This window comes from Anopheles darlingi, chromosome 3, assembly GCF_943734745.1.
Source record: "Anopheles darlingi chromosome 3, idAnoDarlMG_H_01, whole genome shotgun sequence".
In the NCBI taxonomy this organism is placed as follows: domain Eukaryota; kingdom Metazoa; phylum Arthropoda; class Insecta; order Diptera; family Culicidae; genus Anopheles; species Anopheles darlingi.
The window spans coordinates 28,224,287-28,240,722 of NC_064875.1; the positions used below are offsets into that span (position 1 = coordinate 28,224,287).

A 16,436-nucleotide genomic window follows, 5' to 3' on the forward strand; every position below is an offset into this window, starting at 1 on the left:
TAACCTTGACGAGTGCTGACAGCTATTAGTGTCAAGTAATAGTGTCAAACAAAATCCCCAAGATAGCAGAGTCTAGCTGGTGGATTCACGATCAAGGTAATTTCTTTTCTTATCAACATCATGCTCAGGACAGACGCGAAATTTTAAAGGTAATAAACGAAAAAAAAATGGAAGTCTTGACATTCTAAAAATACGTTAGCTGCTGTTGGTTTAACCCGATTTCTAGCTAAGTACAGCTGGTCACATCTGATCTGATGTGTATCACTACAGCGCCTGACATGTCATCTCAATTAGCAAGGTGACCTTTTACATTGGTTCTAGTTCTCTGCCCAAAGCAACCCCCTCAGAGGAGAACATTTTTGAAGGGCTTGCGATACTTAAAGTTAGATCAATCTGGCAGATTCAGGGTAGATTCAGGGAGTCTGTTCAGTGACTCATTACTCTTTATATTTAAAATGGGGCTGAAATTGCCTTTGTTCGTCATCAATATGTTTTTAATGTTAGATTGCAAGGTTCAAGCAGCATATGGTATCATAGTTTCCAGAAAAATGATCAATTTCTTCATCATGATCTATATTTCAATCAGAAGGCGAGTAGAAAAATGTTAAAATATAATAATCCGCTGCATGTTGATTCGATACATTCGAATAGAAATATACGTAACCGCTTTACAGTACGGTGACTGTCGCCGTAGGCTTATCAGAACGCTATCTCCATTTTCGCAATGACCTCACTGATCACTCCACCTTAGTCAGTTATTCACGATGCAATAGCGATGTTGCTGGTTGAAAGGGCATAAAATATGTGTTTTTGGTTCTACATGTTCTTCGGAGATTACCAATTTTCCAACGAAACGGGATTAACTGATACACTTATCGGTCGCTTTTGCGGGCAATGTGTATGCAAACCGGAATCACGTAGGAAGGCTTTGTATTTCGTGGCAATTTTGATAAGAGACATACCTCAAAGATCCCTAATTTCTTTAAATTTCGATAGATAACCGAGTATAGTCGTAATTGATTATTTTGGAACAATCCGGGGTAATCGGGAACTAAAACATGTTCAATTTGATGTACAAAACTCAAATTACATCCCATCGATCAAGTTTTCGTATGCTTCTTGGTTCTTCTTAAAAGGCTCAGTTGATTGCCCGGAACTAAGTAAAGGTGCATTGTCACTATACTAAATTTCCGGTTAGAACTACCAGTTAAGCAGATAAGCAATTTATTTATTGACAACAGCAACCTTTAAGATCATATAAAACTGAATTACTGTATTAATCCACTGCTGCATCCACTGCTGATTCCTTGTTAGACTTCAAAAAGCTGGTGCAAAAAAACTGGTGCAAAAGAAAGTTAGTTTAATAAACACATACAGAATTGTCTATATCAGCCTAAACCGAAACGAAGCTACATTTAATCCAAAGTTTAAAGGTAACACAAACCTTCGCAGTAGTGATTATCAATGAAGATAAGCCATTGGATAAGATAAACATTAAGGCAGAACAGATAAGGCTTTCAATATAAAGATAGATACGTCCGTCGCATAGCTGTAGTACAGAAAGCAGAGTGCGAGCAACATCGTTTGGAAATTGTGAATTTGATTCGAATTGGCGTAAGAGACGGAAGCATACCAGTGGTTTCCTAATTTCTTGCGAAACTCAGTGACTTGTTCTGTACTTCGTTTAAACGTGTGTTCGTTTGTTTATGAGAGTGGTACTGTTTGAGATAGTTCAAGTTTATCCCTAATCCCTATCAGTGCAAACGATTCAACAGACGGTTAAGCTTCCCCTGGCTGACCCACGCGATTCTATTCCAAATTCACCTTCATTGGACAGTTACGTAAGTGCTAGAGTTCAGATTGTCCTATTACTACACACATTGTAGCTGGAAGTGCTTTTACTGTCGGGTAGAAAAGATAATCGACAGTCAACACTGCAGATCGTGTTGAGCGGACGTTGGTTGCCATTATCACCTGTGATGTTGCTCTGGCGTGCTTGGGAAACGCATTTTGGTGCCAATTACACTATCAAGCATATGAACTCATGTTCCTGACCAATGATTCGTGGAGTCATTACTTGGGTCACCGCCGTTTGCGACAAGCAAGTGCTTCTTTCCCACTATTTCACTAAATTCCACAGAAACATGGACTAAGATAATCTAGATTTTTTTTCTTATGAAATGATAGTCTGGTTGATGACAAATGAAACACGTAATGCTGGCAATGAATAATCTGTATTCGCTCATGATAAGCCGAGTCACCTTTGCTCAACATTCCTGATTCGTTTTCTAGTAAACATGATAGAGCACTAGCTCAGCCAGTTGAAATCGGATAAATCCCTATTTTAGATAATGAATCTCTAGCAACGGCTATAGATATCGAGCGAGTTTATCAATCATTGATAAGAACGTCGAATGCGTAGGGTGCGTGAAGTTCGTTCGGCGAGCAGGGAAGCTCTTGACGCGGCATGATTAGTTGACGCAGCGCTGCAATGCTGGACGAGATCTCCAGTCGCGTTCTAACCGTACTGTAACTGCCCAACCGGTCCTTCAGCACTCTCGCGACTTGGGGCAGCTCGTCTTGTGATGCCATATAGCATGAGTCAGCTTTAAGTTGATCTCGAGCTTCTCAGTTACCGGCCGTTTCCGCTCCTTGGCAATTGTCCGGGCTTACACTTGCCTCTGTGCCGGCTGGCAGTGCGACGGGAGTCTCTAGAAGTCAGAGTCAAAACATTGATTAACTCCTCAGCTTACTCGGTTAGAGTATGGCGGAAGGCAAATGCAATGAAAGCACGATGTCACACTTTATCGGATAGTTAATTTAGCTCATTTGAAAATCCTGTTCGAGCACAATCTCGTACAAGATGCCTTGACGAATCCATATGTAACAATAATCTTTTCTTCTTTCTTTCTAGTCATTGCGCTCTAGTGTTGTAAGCTGATTGAATCGACAAATCTATGACAACTTGTGCTGCAAGGAGATATCGCAAACATCATAGAATCATCGAACTATGGCAACTCCAGATTCATCGCAACGCTCTGATGGTAAAAAGAATAACGAGGCGAACGATTCTCGAAAGGTCGAAAGTAATCTATCAGGACTGAAGCATGCACTCCATGGAGCATCCTTTCAATTGAAGCTTGGAATAGTTGTTTGTCTGGCGAATGCCAAAAAGTCTTTGGACCCAGCCAACGACTTCAATTTCGAGGTCGCGGCAGAGGATCCTTCAGCCGGAAAATTCGATGACATCGTGTATACTTTCAAGGATGGTGGAAAGGCAGGAATACTAAAGATACAAGTCAAACACAAGTTGGGATCGCCTCCTCCCAAAATTACGGTGAAGGATTTCACTACCAATAGCGATACGAAGAATCCGTTTGCTATTCTGAAGTATTTCACCTCATTCTGTGATCAACAACAATCGACAACTGATCTGGAAGGGTTTGTCATTTGCACCAACGCAGATATCAACGACCAGGCAAAGAACATCTGGAAAATAGTAGAACCAGCTATCACGAAGGATTCGGCGCCATCTCTCGATTCCTATGTCTCATCATTATTCGATAGTATTGGAGCTAAATACTATCAACTGAAATACGATAAACTATGGGCTGCCGATGGAACGTATAGCAATTTATATCAACTATTGCGAAAATGTTCTAAGCGAACTAGGCTAGCCAAGCTACTGGTCGAAGCTACCAAATCCAACAAGAGGATAACGTCCTTCAATTCCCTCTATAAAGAGTATCGTCAAGCCATTTTGGATGTAATAGATAAGAATGAAACGTCGGCAAATGACTCATACGGGTTTACAAAAGAATTTTTAGGTTTATCCTCCGCGAACTTAAAGCCAGGGTATGAAGCATTTAGAAAAGAGTTTGAAGATCAATACCGACTAGAATTCAACATCGATGGATGTGTATGGGATGATTTGAAACTGAAACGGGTGCATGTTTCGAACGATTATCTGTCGGACGAAAAAAATAAATATTCTTCCTCAGATTCATTACCGAATGATGATGTGGATGAATGCTTTAAATTATTCTGCGAACGACTTCGTTTAGTGTGTGGCACCCTAGGGGAGCATGAGCTAGATGACGCAATAACTAAAATTTGGAGAAATATGCAATATGACGATGATCAGTTGGTTCCTGATCGACTCAAAGGGTATAATGAGGAGAATATAGCCGCCGAAAGGTTATTCAAAACTAATTTCGATTGGCTTATGGATCCATTTGCTAAGCCGTTGCGTTCAGACGACATTAAAAAAGATTTTGAGAAAATTAAAGGCACACTAGCACATATGAAATTAGAGTCTATCTCTGATAAACTACGGGAGAATGTTTTGGAGTCGTCATTTCGCGTTAGTGCCGAAGCACTTCAAAAATCTGAATTACATGAGCAGGTTAAAAATAAAAACGTTGTGCAAATTGAGGCATTCGATATCCATTTTAGCGCTACGGTGCTATTAGACATATTGAAATTACAGAGCAAAGATCATAGTACGACACTATTTCTAAATGATTCTGATTTCATCACAAATTCAGACTCTGTAGAGGCAGTGCTTCGGTGTGGCGAGTCGCCCAATTGTTTGATCGTTATTTGCAACGAGTCGTTTAATGCGGTTCAAAGTATCGCACAGAAATGGGAAACGGATATCCTAAAGGATAACAAAAAACAAATATTTCTTATCAGGAAAACGAATAACATTCCATCTGATCTTAACTGCTTTCAATTTTGTGACTTGACAGAAGAATCGTGGGAGCGATTCCGAAATGAGAGCATTTCTTTATGCGGAACGACCATTTCCCCGGATAAAATATTTCAGAATAATTTCACCGAACATTCAATCGATGAAATTATTAAACTTTTAGAATGGGGAAAGCAAATGGAAGAGGACAGCGAAATTTCGAAAAAATATCGTGAAATTGAAAGCACTTATGTTCATCGACCTTGGGTTGGAGAGAAAAACAAACTGAAAGCGGAGAACATAGAGTGGAGTAAAGTTTCCCGAGAACTGAAAAGCTTAAAAGAACTCCAGCAAGAAGGAATGAGCTTCGTAGAAATAACGCAACGGTTAAAGAAAACCCCGGATTTTGATCAAATGTTCGGAAAGACAAATCATGCCGAGGAAAAGAATGAACCAATCATTGGCGACGAAGGAAAAAAGGTGTTGATATTGCTTGGAGAAGCGGGCATCGGTAAGTCAACTAACCTCACATGGTTGGCTTGGCATTTGCGGCAACGCAATCCTTCATCCTGGGTTGTTCGCTGTAACTTATCCGATCACTGTACCGATTTTAAACCATTTGCATCTGGTCCAAAGAGTAAGGAGGGAAAGGTAATCGATGCAACGGAAGCGATAAGAATGTTGTACAAGCTGGTACATTCATCACTTCAACTGGAACGGAAAATGGCTGAGAAATGTTCAAAATGCATAGTTCTTTCGGATGGAGAAGCCAAAGTGAGCGAAGATCTAATGAAGCAGCGCGGTCTATCCTTCAGCAACTCTATCCAGCTGCTTGTATTCAAAGAGAAGTTTAATGCAGGGGAATTGGTGTTACTGCTGGATGGGTTTGATGAAAGCGCTCCTAATTACAAAGATGTGGTTTTAGAGTTCCTCTCTTTGTTCAATCAATTTAAAGGTGTGGGGAAAATGTATGTTACCACCCGTCCATATGGGTTCAAAACTCAATTTCAAGCGTTTTTCAATGATCCCTCGTTTTTCCAACTGCAACCTCTATCGCTACAAGTGAAAGGGTGCATCCTCTTAAAGATGATGAAGGTAAAATGGAATAATGGAAATATTGATGATAAAGAGGTATCCGATAACTATAAATCGTTGTGTATAATGTTGCTTTGTAGTTTAGGTGGCATGAGTGATATCCCATTAAACATGATGATGGCAATGAACATTCTCGCGAATCGTGTTTATTATAATCAAAGCATTAGTTTAAACTTTGTTTCGAAAACGTTTAGCAAAAAATAGATAGATAGCTTGGCGCAATCTTAGACTTATCAAAGACATTGTTCATTGTGGAAGAATTTGTGAAAATCAAGGTTCGACATCTTCTCTATGGTAAAAATGGGGCTGATAAACATGTAGCAGATAAACCAGAAGAAATGGAAAGATTTGAGGAGGTCGTTAACGAAACGAAATTACTGCATGGACTGGTAGCACTTTGGGTTATTTTCTGCGAAAATGAGCTGTCCGATAGCTTATCAGATACAGAGATGAACATGGCGAAGGATTATCTAGATAGAATACTTGAAGGTAGCGAAAAAACTGGAATAATTCATGAAATCCAGGATGGCGTTCCTATGTTTATTCATCGATCATTTGCTGAATACTTGGCTGCTTGGTGGGTTGTCCAGCGACATAGAATAGAAGGCGACAATAGAAGGCAAGCAACAATGCACGATAAAGATATCTAGTCTAGAATCGTTCTGGGATAAGGAGCGTAAAGAGCTTCGAGAGAATATTGATACAATTCTTGCCACAAACCGGCCGTTACATTCGGCTATTATTGAAAGAGATTGGAATAGAGTAGAAGCACTACTTTCTGCAAAACCAGAGCTACTCTGTGAGAGAGATGCAGGAAAAAGAACTGCATTCCATCTTTTTGCATTATATTATGATTTTGAACGTGACTGGCCAAACTTTTTACCAAATTCCATCGAACCTGACATAAGAAACACTGAAGAAAAAATATTTGGTTGGACTGCTTTAAATTTTGCGGTCCATATGGACAAGCCACAATTGATATCTTATCTTTTGGGTAATGAGTCCTCGATAAATGACAGGTAGATGTTCTTTATGAGTAGGTAGTTTCCGCTGGAAAATATAAAATTCGTAAAGCTGCCAAATATGCTACACACAATGTACAGAAAAAGTTTATCCATCCATGCAAGAAATATCTCCATTATTTTCAGCCAACAAGCCATCAAATGGGCCCCAAAAGATGCGCTTGAGATTAAGGAACTCAAATGCACCCTTGAAATGGAGAGAAAAAACTATTACTTTATTATTTTAAAGTGAAAACTATACAATATTTTAAAATACAGTACATTGAATTGTATGGAATGAATCAACTTATTTTATGTGTTTTTCTTACATTATTCGATTGTTTCTAACAAAACTGTTTTTTGGCAGCTCTGCTTGAATAATAAAGAGGAATAAAAACCAAAAGCGGATGATGTGTGATTTTTATTTTAAGCATTAGGTAAAATAGCCAAAACGTCAATTGTTTGCAAGGGTGGATACATGTTCTTTCCATACTGTATATACTAGAGCGCAATGCCGGCAGAGCGCGATTTTGTTAACAACTTGGTGACTGCTGACAGCTATTAGTAATAGTGCCAAGCATGATCATCACGATAGCAGAAGCTAACTAATGGATTGACGATAAAAGATAGTTTCTTTTCTTATCGACATTATGCTCTAGGATAGAAGCGAAAATTTCAAGGTAATAAACTTTAATTATACCACTAAACGTATAAAAAGTGCAGTTTGAAGCTTCAAAACATACATTAGCTGCAGTTGGTTGAAGCCGATTTCTACCCAAGTACAGCTGATCACAAGGCAAGGTGACCTTTTGCACTGCTTCTAGTTCTCTGCCCAAAGCAACCCCCTCAGAGGAGAACATTTTTGAAGGGCTTGCGATACTTAAAGTTAGATCAATCTGGCAGATTCAGGGTAGATTCAGGGAGTCTGTTCAGTGACTCATTACTCTTTATATTTAAAATGGGGCTGAAATTGCCTTTGTTCGTCATCAATATGTTTTTAATGTTAGATTGCAAGGTTCAAGCAGCATATGGTATCATAGTTTCCAGAAAAATGATCAATTTCTTCATCATGATCTATATTTCAATCAGAAGGCGAGTAGAAAAATGTTAAAATATAATAATCCGCTGCATGTTGATTCGATACATTCGAATAGAAATATACGTAACCGCTTTACAGTACGGTGACTGTCGCCGTAGGCTTATCAGAACGCTATCTCCATTTTCGCAATGACCTCACTGATCACTCCACCTTAGTCAGTTATTCACGATGCAATAGCGATGTTGCTGGTTGAAAGGGCATAAAATATGTGTTTTTGGTTCTACATGTTCTTCGGAGATTACCAATTTTCCAACGAAACGGGATTAACTGATACACTTATCGGTCGCTTTTGCGGGCAATGTGTATGCAAACCGGAATCACGTAGGAAGGCTTTGTATTTCGTGGCAATTTTGATAAGAGACATACCTCAAAGATCCCTAATTTCTTTAAATTTCGATAGATAACCGAATATAGTCGTAATTGATTATTTTGGAATAATCCGTGGTAATCGGGAACTAAAACATGTTCAATTTGATGTACAAAACTCAAATTACATCCCATCGATCAAGTTTTCGTATACTTCTTTGGTTCTTCTTAAAAGACTCAGTTGATTGTCCGGAATTAAGTGAAGGTGCATTGTCGCTATACTATATTTCCGGTAAGAACTACCAAAATGAAGTCGAAACAAAGTAGCGAGAGTGGGCGAGTACTCAGTGCTTGGTAGGGTGTGCAAGCTTATCACGAGAGAGTTACAAAAACTGTGGGTTTGGTTTAGTTGTGCATCTTATCGTTGCTGATTATTTGGTAGATATTTGCCACATTTACCACGGCGTGCAAGCGATTCCGTGGAAAAGGCAATTAAGCAATTAAGCAGATAAGCAATTTATTTATTGACAACAGCAACCTTTAAGATCATATAAGACTGAATTACTGTATTAATCCACTGTTCCATTGAATTCCTTGTCTGACTTCAAAAAGCTGGTGCAAAAGAAAGTTAGTTAATAAACACATACAGAATTGTCTATATCAGCCTAAAACGAAATGAAGCTACATTTAATCCAAAGTTTGAAGGTAACACAAACCTTCGCAGTAGTGATTATCAATGAAGATAAGCCATTGGATAAGATAAACATTAAGGCAGAACAGATAAGGCTTTCAATATAAAGATCGATACGTCCGTCGCACAGCTGTAGTACAGAAAGCAGAGTGCGAGCAACATCGTTTGGAAATTGTGAATTTGATTCGAAATGGCGTAAGAGATGGAAGCATACCAGTGGTTTCCTTATTTCTTGCGAAACTCAGTGACTTATTCTGTACTTCGTTTAAACGTGTGTTCGTTTGTTTATGAGAGTGGTACTGTTTGAGATAGTTCAAGTTTATCCCTAATCCCTATCAGTGCAAACGATTCAACAGACGGTTAAGCTTCACCTGACTGATCCACGCGATTCTATTCCAAATTCACCTACATTGGACAGTTACGTAAGTGCTAGAGTTCAGATTGTCCTATTACTACACACATTGTAGCTGGAAGTGCTTTTACTGTCGGGTAGAAAAGATAATCGACAGTCAACACTGCAGATCGTGTTGAGCGGACGTTGGTTGCCATTATCACCTGTGATGTTGCTCTGGCGTGCTTGGGAAACGCATTTTGGTGCCAACTACACTATCAAGCATATGAACTCATGTTCCTGACCAATGATTCGTGGAGTCATTACTTGGGTCACCGCCGTTTGCGACAAGCAAGTGCTTCTTTCCCACTATTCCACTAAATTCCACAGAAACATGGACTAAGGTAATCTAGATTTTTTTTCTTACGAAATGAAACACGTAATGCTGGCAATGAATAATCTGTATTCGCTCATGTTAAGCCGAGTCACCTTTGCTCAACATTCCTGATTCGTTTTCTAGTAAACATGATAGAGCACTAGCTCAGCCAGTTGAAAGCGGATAAATTCCTATTTTAGATAATGAATCTCTAGCAACGGCTATAGATATTGAGCGAGTTTATCAATCATTGATAAGAAAGTCGAATCCGAAGGGTGCGTGAAGTTCGTTCGACGAGCAGGGAAGCTCTTGACGCGGCATGATTAGTTGACGCAGCGCTGCAATGCTGGAAGAGATCTCCAGTCGCGTTCTAACCGTACTGTAACTGCCCAACCTGTCCTTCAGCACTCTCGCGACTTGGGGCAGCTCTTCTTGTGATGCCATATAGCATGAGTCAGCTTTAAGTTGATCTCGAGCTTCTCAGTTACCGGCCGTTTCCGCTCCTTGGCAATTGTCCGGACTTACACTTGCATCTGTGCCGGCTGGCAGTGCGACGGGAGTCTCTAGAAGTCAGAGTAAAAACATTGATTAACTCCTCAGCTTACTCGGTTAGAGTCTGCCAGCAGGCAAATGCAATGAAAGCACGATGTCACACTTTATCGGATAGTTAATTTAGATCATTTGAAAATCCTGTTCGAGCACAATCTCGTACAAGATGCCTTGACGAATCCATATGTAACAATAATCTTTTCTTCTTTCTTTCTAGTCATTGCGCTCTAGTGTTGTAAGCTGATTGAATCGACAAATCTATGACAACTTGTGCTGCAAGGAGATATCGCAAACATCATAGAATCATCGAACTATGGCAACTCCAGATTCATCGCAACGCACTGATGGTAAAAAGAATAACGAGGCGAACGATTCTCAAAAGGTCGAAAGTAATCTATCAGGGCTGAAGCATGCACTCCATGGAGCATCCTTTCAATTGAAGCTTGGAATAGTTGTTTGCCTGGCGAATGCCAAAAAGTCTTTGGACCCAGCCAACGACTTCAGTTTCGAGGTCGCGGCAGAGGATCCTTCAGCCGGAAAATTCGATGACATCGTGTATACTTTCAAGGATGGTGGAAAGGCAGGAATACTAAAGATACAAGTCAAACACAAGTTGGGATCGCCTGCTCCCAAAATTACGGTGAAGGATTTCACTACCAATAGCGATACGAAGAATCCGTTTGCTATTCTGAAGTATTTCACCTCATTCTGTGATCAACAACAATCGACAAATGATCTGGAAGGGTTTGTCATTTGCACCAACGCAGATATCAACGACCAGGCAAAGAACATCTGGAAAATAGTAGAACCAGCTATCACGAAGGATTCGGCGCCATCTCTCGATTCCTATGTCTCATCATTATTCGATAGTATTGGAGCTAAATACTATCAACTGAAATACGATAAACTATGGGCTGCCGATGGAACGTATAGCAATTTATATCAACTATTGCGAAAATGTTCTAAGCGAACTAGGCTAGCCAAGCTACTGGTCGAAGCTACCAAATCCAACAAGAGGATAACGTCCTTCAATTCCCTCTATAAAGAGTATCGTCAAGCCATTTTGGATGTAATAGATAAGAATGAAACGTCGGCAAATGACTCATACGGGTTTACAAAAGAATTTTTAGGTTTATCCTCCGCGAACTTAAAGCCAGGGTATGAAGCATTTAGAAAAGAGTTTGAAGATCAATACCGACTAGAATTCAACATCGATGGATGTGTATGGGATGATTTGAAACTGAAACGGGTGCATGTTTCGAACGATTATCTGTCGGACGAAAAAAATAAATATTCTTCCTCAGATTCATTACCGAATGATGATGTGGATGAATGCTTTAAATTATTCTGCGAACGACTTCGTTTAGTGTGTGGCACCCTAGGGGAGCATGAGCTAGATGACGCAATAACTAAAATTTGGAGAAATATGCAATATGACGATGATCAGTTGGTTCCTGATCGACTCAAAGGGTATAATGAGGAGAATATAGCCGCCGAAAGGTTATTCAAAACTAATTTCGATTGGCTTATGGATCCATTTGCTAAGCCGTTGCGTTCAGACGACATTAAAAAAGATTTTGAGAAAATTAAAGGCACACTAGCACATATGAAATTAGAGTCTATCTCTGATAAACTACGGGAGAATGTTTTGGAGTCGTCATTTCGCGTTAGTGCCGAAGCACTTCAAAAATCTGAATTACATGAGCAGGTTAAAAATAAAAACGTTGTGCAAATTGAGGCATTCGATATCCATTTTAGCGCTACGGTGCTATTAGACATATTGAAATTACAGAGCAAAGATCATAGTACGACACTATTTCTAAATGATTCTGATTTCATCACAAATTCAGACTCTGTAGAGGCAGTGCTTCGGTGTGGCGAGTCGCCCAATTGTTTGATCGTTATTTGCAACGAGTCGTTTAATGCGGTTCAAAGTATCGCACAGAAATGGGAAACGGATATCCTAAAGGATAACAAAAAACAAATATTTCTTATCAGGAAAACGAATAACATTCCATCTGATCTTAACTGCTTTCAATTTTGTGACTTGACAGAAGAATCGTGGGAGCGATTCCGAAATGAGAGCATTTCTTTATGCGGAACGACCATTTCCCCGGATAAAATATTTCAGAATAATTTCACCGAACATTCAATCGATGAAATTATTAAACTTTTAGAATGGGGAAAGCAAATGGAAGAGGACAGCGAAATTTCGAAAAAATATCGTGAAATTGAAAGCACTTATGTTCATCGACCTTGGGTTGGAGAGAAAAACAAACTGAAAGCGGAGAACATAGAGTGGAGTAAAGTTTCCCGAGAACTGAAAAGCTTAAAAGAACTCCAGCAAGAAGGAATGAGCTTCGTAGAAATAACGCAACGGTTAAAGAAAACCCCGGATTTTGATCAAATGTTCGGAAAGACAAATCATGCCGAGGAAAAGAATGAACCAATCATTGGCGACGAAGGAAAAAAGGTGTTGATATTGCTTGGAGAAGCGGGCATCGGTAAGTCAACTAACCTCACATGGTTGGCTTGGCATTTGCGGCAACGCAATCCTTCATCCTGGGTTGTTCGCTGTAACTTATCCGATCACTGTACCGATTTTAAACCATTTGCATCTGGTCCAAAGAGTAAGGAGGGAAAGGTAATCGATGCAACGGAAGCGATAAGAATGTTGTACAAGCTGGTACATTCATCACTTCAACTGGAACGGAAAATGGCTGAGAAATGTTCAAAATGCATAGTTCTTTCGGATGGAGAAGCCAAAGTGAGCGAAGATCTAATGAAGCAGCGCGGTCTATCCTTCAGCAACTCTATCCAGCTGCTTGTATTCAAAGAGAAGTTTAATGCAGGGGAATTGGTGTTACTGCTGGATGGGTTTGATGAAAGCGCTCCTAATTACAAAGATGTGGTTTTAGAGTTCCTCTCTTTGTTCAATCAATTTAAAGGTGTGGGGAAAATGTATGTTACCACCCGTCCATATGGGTTCAAAACTCAATTTCAAGCGTTTTTCAATGATCCCTCGTTTTTCCAACTGCAACCTCTATCGCTACAAGTGAAAGGGTGCATCCTCTTAAAGATGATGAAGGTAAAATGGAATAATGGAAATATTGATGATAAAGAGGTATCCGATAACTATAAATCGTTGTGTATAATGTTGCTTTGTAGTTTAGGTGGCATGAGTGATATCCCATTAAACATGATGATGGCAATGAACATTCTCGCGAATCGTGTTTATTATAATCAAAGCATTAGTTTAAACTTTGTTTCGAAAACGTTTAGCAAAAAATAGATAGATAGCTTGGCGCAATCTTAGACTTATCAAAGACATTGTTCATTGTGGAAGAATTTGTGAAAATCAAGGTTCGACATCTTCTCTATGGTAAAAATGGGGCTGATAAACATGTAGCAGATAAACCAGAAGAAATGGAAAGATTTGAGGAGGTCGTTAACGAAACGAAATTACTGCATGGACTGGTAGCACTTTGGGTTATTTTCTGCGAAAATGAGCTGTCCGATAGCTTATCAGATACAGAGATGAACATGGCGAAGGATTATCTAGATAGAATACTTGAAGGTAGCGAAAAAACTGGAATAATTCATGAAATCCAGGATGGCGTTCCTATGTTTATTCATCGATCATTTGCTGAATACTTGGCTGCTTGGTGGGTTGTCCAGCGACAAATAGAAGGCAAGCAACAATGCACGATAAAGATATCTAGTCTAGAATCGTTCTGGGATAAGGAGCGTAAAGAGCTTCGAGAGAATATTGATACAATTCTTGCCACAAACCGGCCGTTACATTCGGCTATTATTGAAAGAGATTGGAATAGAGTAGAAGCACTACTTTCTGCAAAACCAGAGCTACTCTGTGAGAGAGATGCAGGAAAAAGAACTGCATTCCATCTTTTTGCATTATATTATGATTTTGAACGTGACTGGCCAAACTTTTTACCAAATTCCATCGAACCTGACATAAGAAACACTGAAGAAAAAATATTTGGTTGGACTGCTTTAAATTTTGCGGTCCATATGGACAAGCCACAATTGATATCTTATCTTTTGGGTAATGAGTCCTCGATAAATGACAGGTAGATGTTCTTTATGAGTAGGTAGTTTCCGCTGGAAAATATAAAATTCGTAAAGCTGCCAAATATGCTACACACAATGTACAGAAAAAGTTTATCCATCCATGCAAGAAATATCTCCATTATTTTCAGCCAACAAGCCATCAAATGGGCCCCAAAAGATGCGCTTGAGATTAAGGAACTCAAATGCACCCTTGAAATGGAGAGAAAAAACTATTACTTTATTATTTTAAAGTGAAAACTATACAATATTTTAAAATACAGTACATTGAATTGTATGGAATGAATCAACTTATTTTATGTGTTTTTCTTACATTATTCGATTGTTTCTAACAAAACTGTTTTTTGGCAGCTCTGCTTGAATAATAAAGAGGAATAAAAACCAAAAGCGGATGATGTGTGATTTTTATTTTAAGCATTAGGTGAAATAGCCAAAACGTCAATTGTTTGCAAGGGTGGATACATGTTCTTTCCATACTGTATATACTAGAGCGCAATGCCGGCAGAGCGCGATTTTGTTAACAACTTGGTGACTGCTGACAGCTATTAGTAATAGTGCCAAGCATGATCATCACGATAGCAGAAGCTAACTAATGGATTGACGATAAAAGATAGTTTCTTTTCTTATCGACATTATGCTCTAGGATAGAAGCGAAAATTTCAAGGTAATAAACTTTAATTATACCACTAAACGTATAAAAAGTGCAGTTTGAAGCTTCAAAACATACATTAGCTGCAGTTGGTTGAAGCCGATTTCTACCCAAGTACAGCTGATCACAAGGCAAGGTGACCTTTTGCACTGCTTCTAGTTCTCTGCCCAAAGCAACCCCCTCAGAGGAGAACATTTTTGAAGGGCTTGCGATACTTAAAGTTAGATCAATCTGGCAGATTCAGGGTAGATTCAGGGAGTCTGTTCAGTGACTCATTACTCTTTATATTTAAAATGGGGCTGAAATTGCCTTTGTTCGTCATCAATATGTTTTTAATGTTAGATTGCAAGGTTCAAGCAGCATATGGTATCATAGTTTCCAGAAAAATGATCAATTTCTTCATCATGATCTATATTTCAATCAGAAGGCGAGTAGAAAAATGTTAAAATATAATAATCCGCTGCATGTTGATTCGATACATTCGAATAGAAATATACGTAACCGCTTTACAGTACGGTGACTGTCGCCGTAGGCTTATCAGAACGCTATCTCCATTTTCGCAATGACCTCACTGATCACTCCACCTTAGTCAGTTATTCACGATGCAATAGCGATGTTGCTGGTTGAAAGGGCATAAAATATGTGTTTTTGGTTCTACATGTTCTTCGGAGATTACCAATTTTCCAACGAAACGGGATTAACTGATACACTTATCGGTCGCTTTTGCGGGCAATGTGTATGCAAACCGGAATCACGTAGGAAGGCTTTGTATTTCGTGGCAATTTTGATAAGAGACATACCTCAAAGATCCCTAATTTCTTTAAATTTCGATAGATAACCGAATATAGTCGTAATTGATTATTTTGGAATAATCCGTGGTAATCGGGAACTAAAACATGTTCAATTTGATGTACAAAACTCAAATTACATCCCATCGATCAAGTTTTCGTATACTTCTTTGGTTCTTCTTAAAAGACTCAGTTGATTGTCCGGAATTAAGTGAAGGTGCATTGTCGCTATACTATATTTCCGGTAAGAACTACCAAAATGAAGTCGAAACAAAGTAGCGAGAGTGGGCGAGTACTCAGTGCTTGGTAGGGTGTGCAAGCTTATCACGAGAGAGTTACAAAAACTGTGGGTTTGGTTTAGTTGTGCATCTTATCGTTGCTGATTATTTGGTAGATATTTGCCACATTTACCACGGCGTGCAAGCGATTCCGTGGAAAAGGCAATTAAGCAATTAAGCAGATAAGCAATTTATTTATTGACAACAGCAACCTTTAAGATCATATAAGACTGAATTACTGTATTAATCCACTGTTCCATTGAATTCCTTGTCTGACTTCAAAAAGCTGGTGCAAAAGAAAGTTAGTTAATAAACACATACAGAATTGTCTATATCAGCCTAAAACGAAATGAAGCTACATTTAATCCAAAGTTTGAAGGTAACACAAACCTTCGCAGTAGTGATTATCAATGAAGATAAGCCATTGGATAAGATAAACATTAAGGCAGAACAGATAAGGCTTTCAATATAAAGATCGATACGTCCGTCGCACA

At 39.1% G+C, this 16,436-nt stretch overlaps 2 protein-coding genes across 2 annotated transcripts in view; both read left to right on the top strand.

Moving 5' to 3' along the window:
• LOC125955382 (uncharacterized) overlaps positions 1–16,436 on the top strand; it is a 43,232-nt gene that overhangs the window by 1,291 nt on the left and 25,505 nt on the right. The gene's annotated exons all lie outside the window — the stretch shown is intronic.
• On the top strand, positions 79–14,512 carry LOC125957816 (uncharacterized). The gene is made up of 3 exons (XM_049690797.1): positions 79–96; positions 2,915–3,044; positions 10,356–14,512. The coding sequence occupies exon 3, from the start codon at positions 10,452–10,454 to the stop codon at positions 13,428–13,430; it is 2,979 nt and encodes a 992-aa protein (XP_049546754.1). The 5' UTR covers positions 79–96; positions 2,915–3,044; positions 10,356–10,451; the 3' UTR covers positions 13,431–14,512.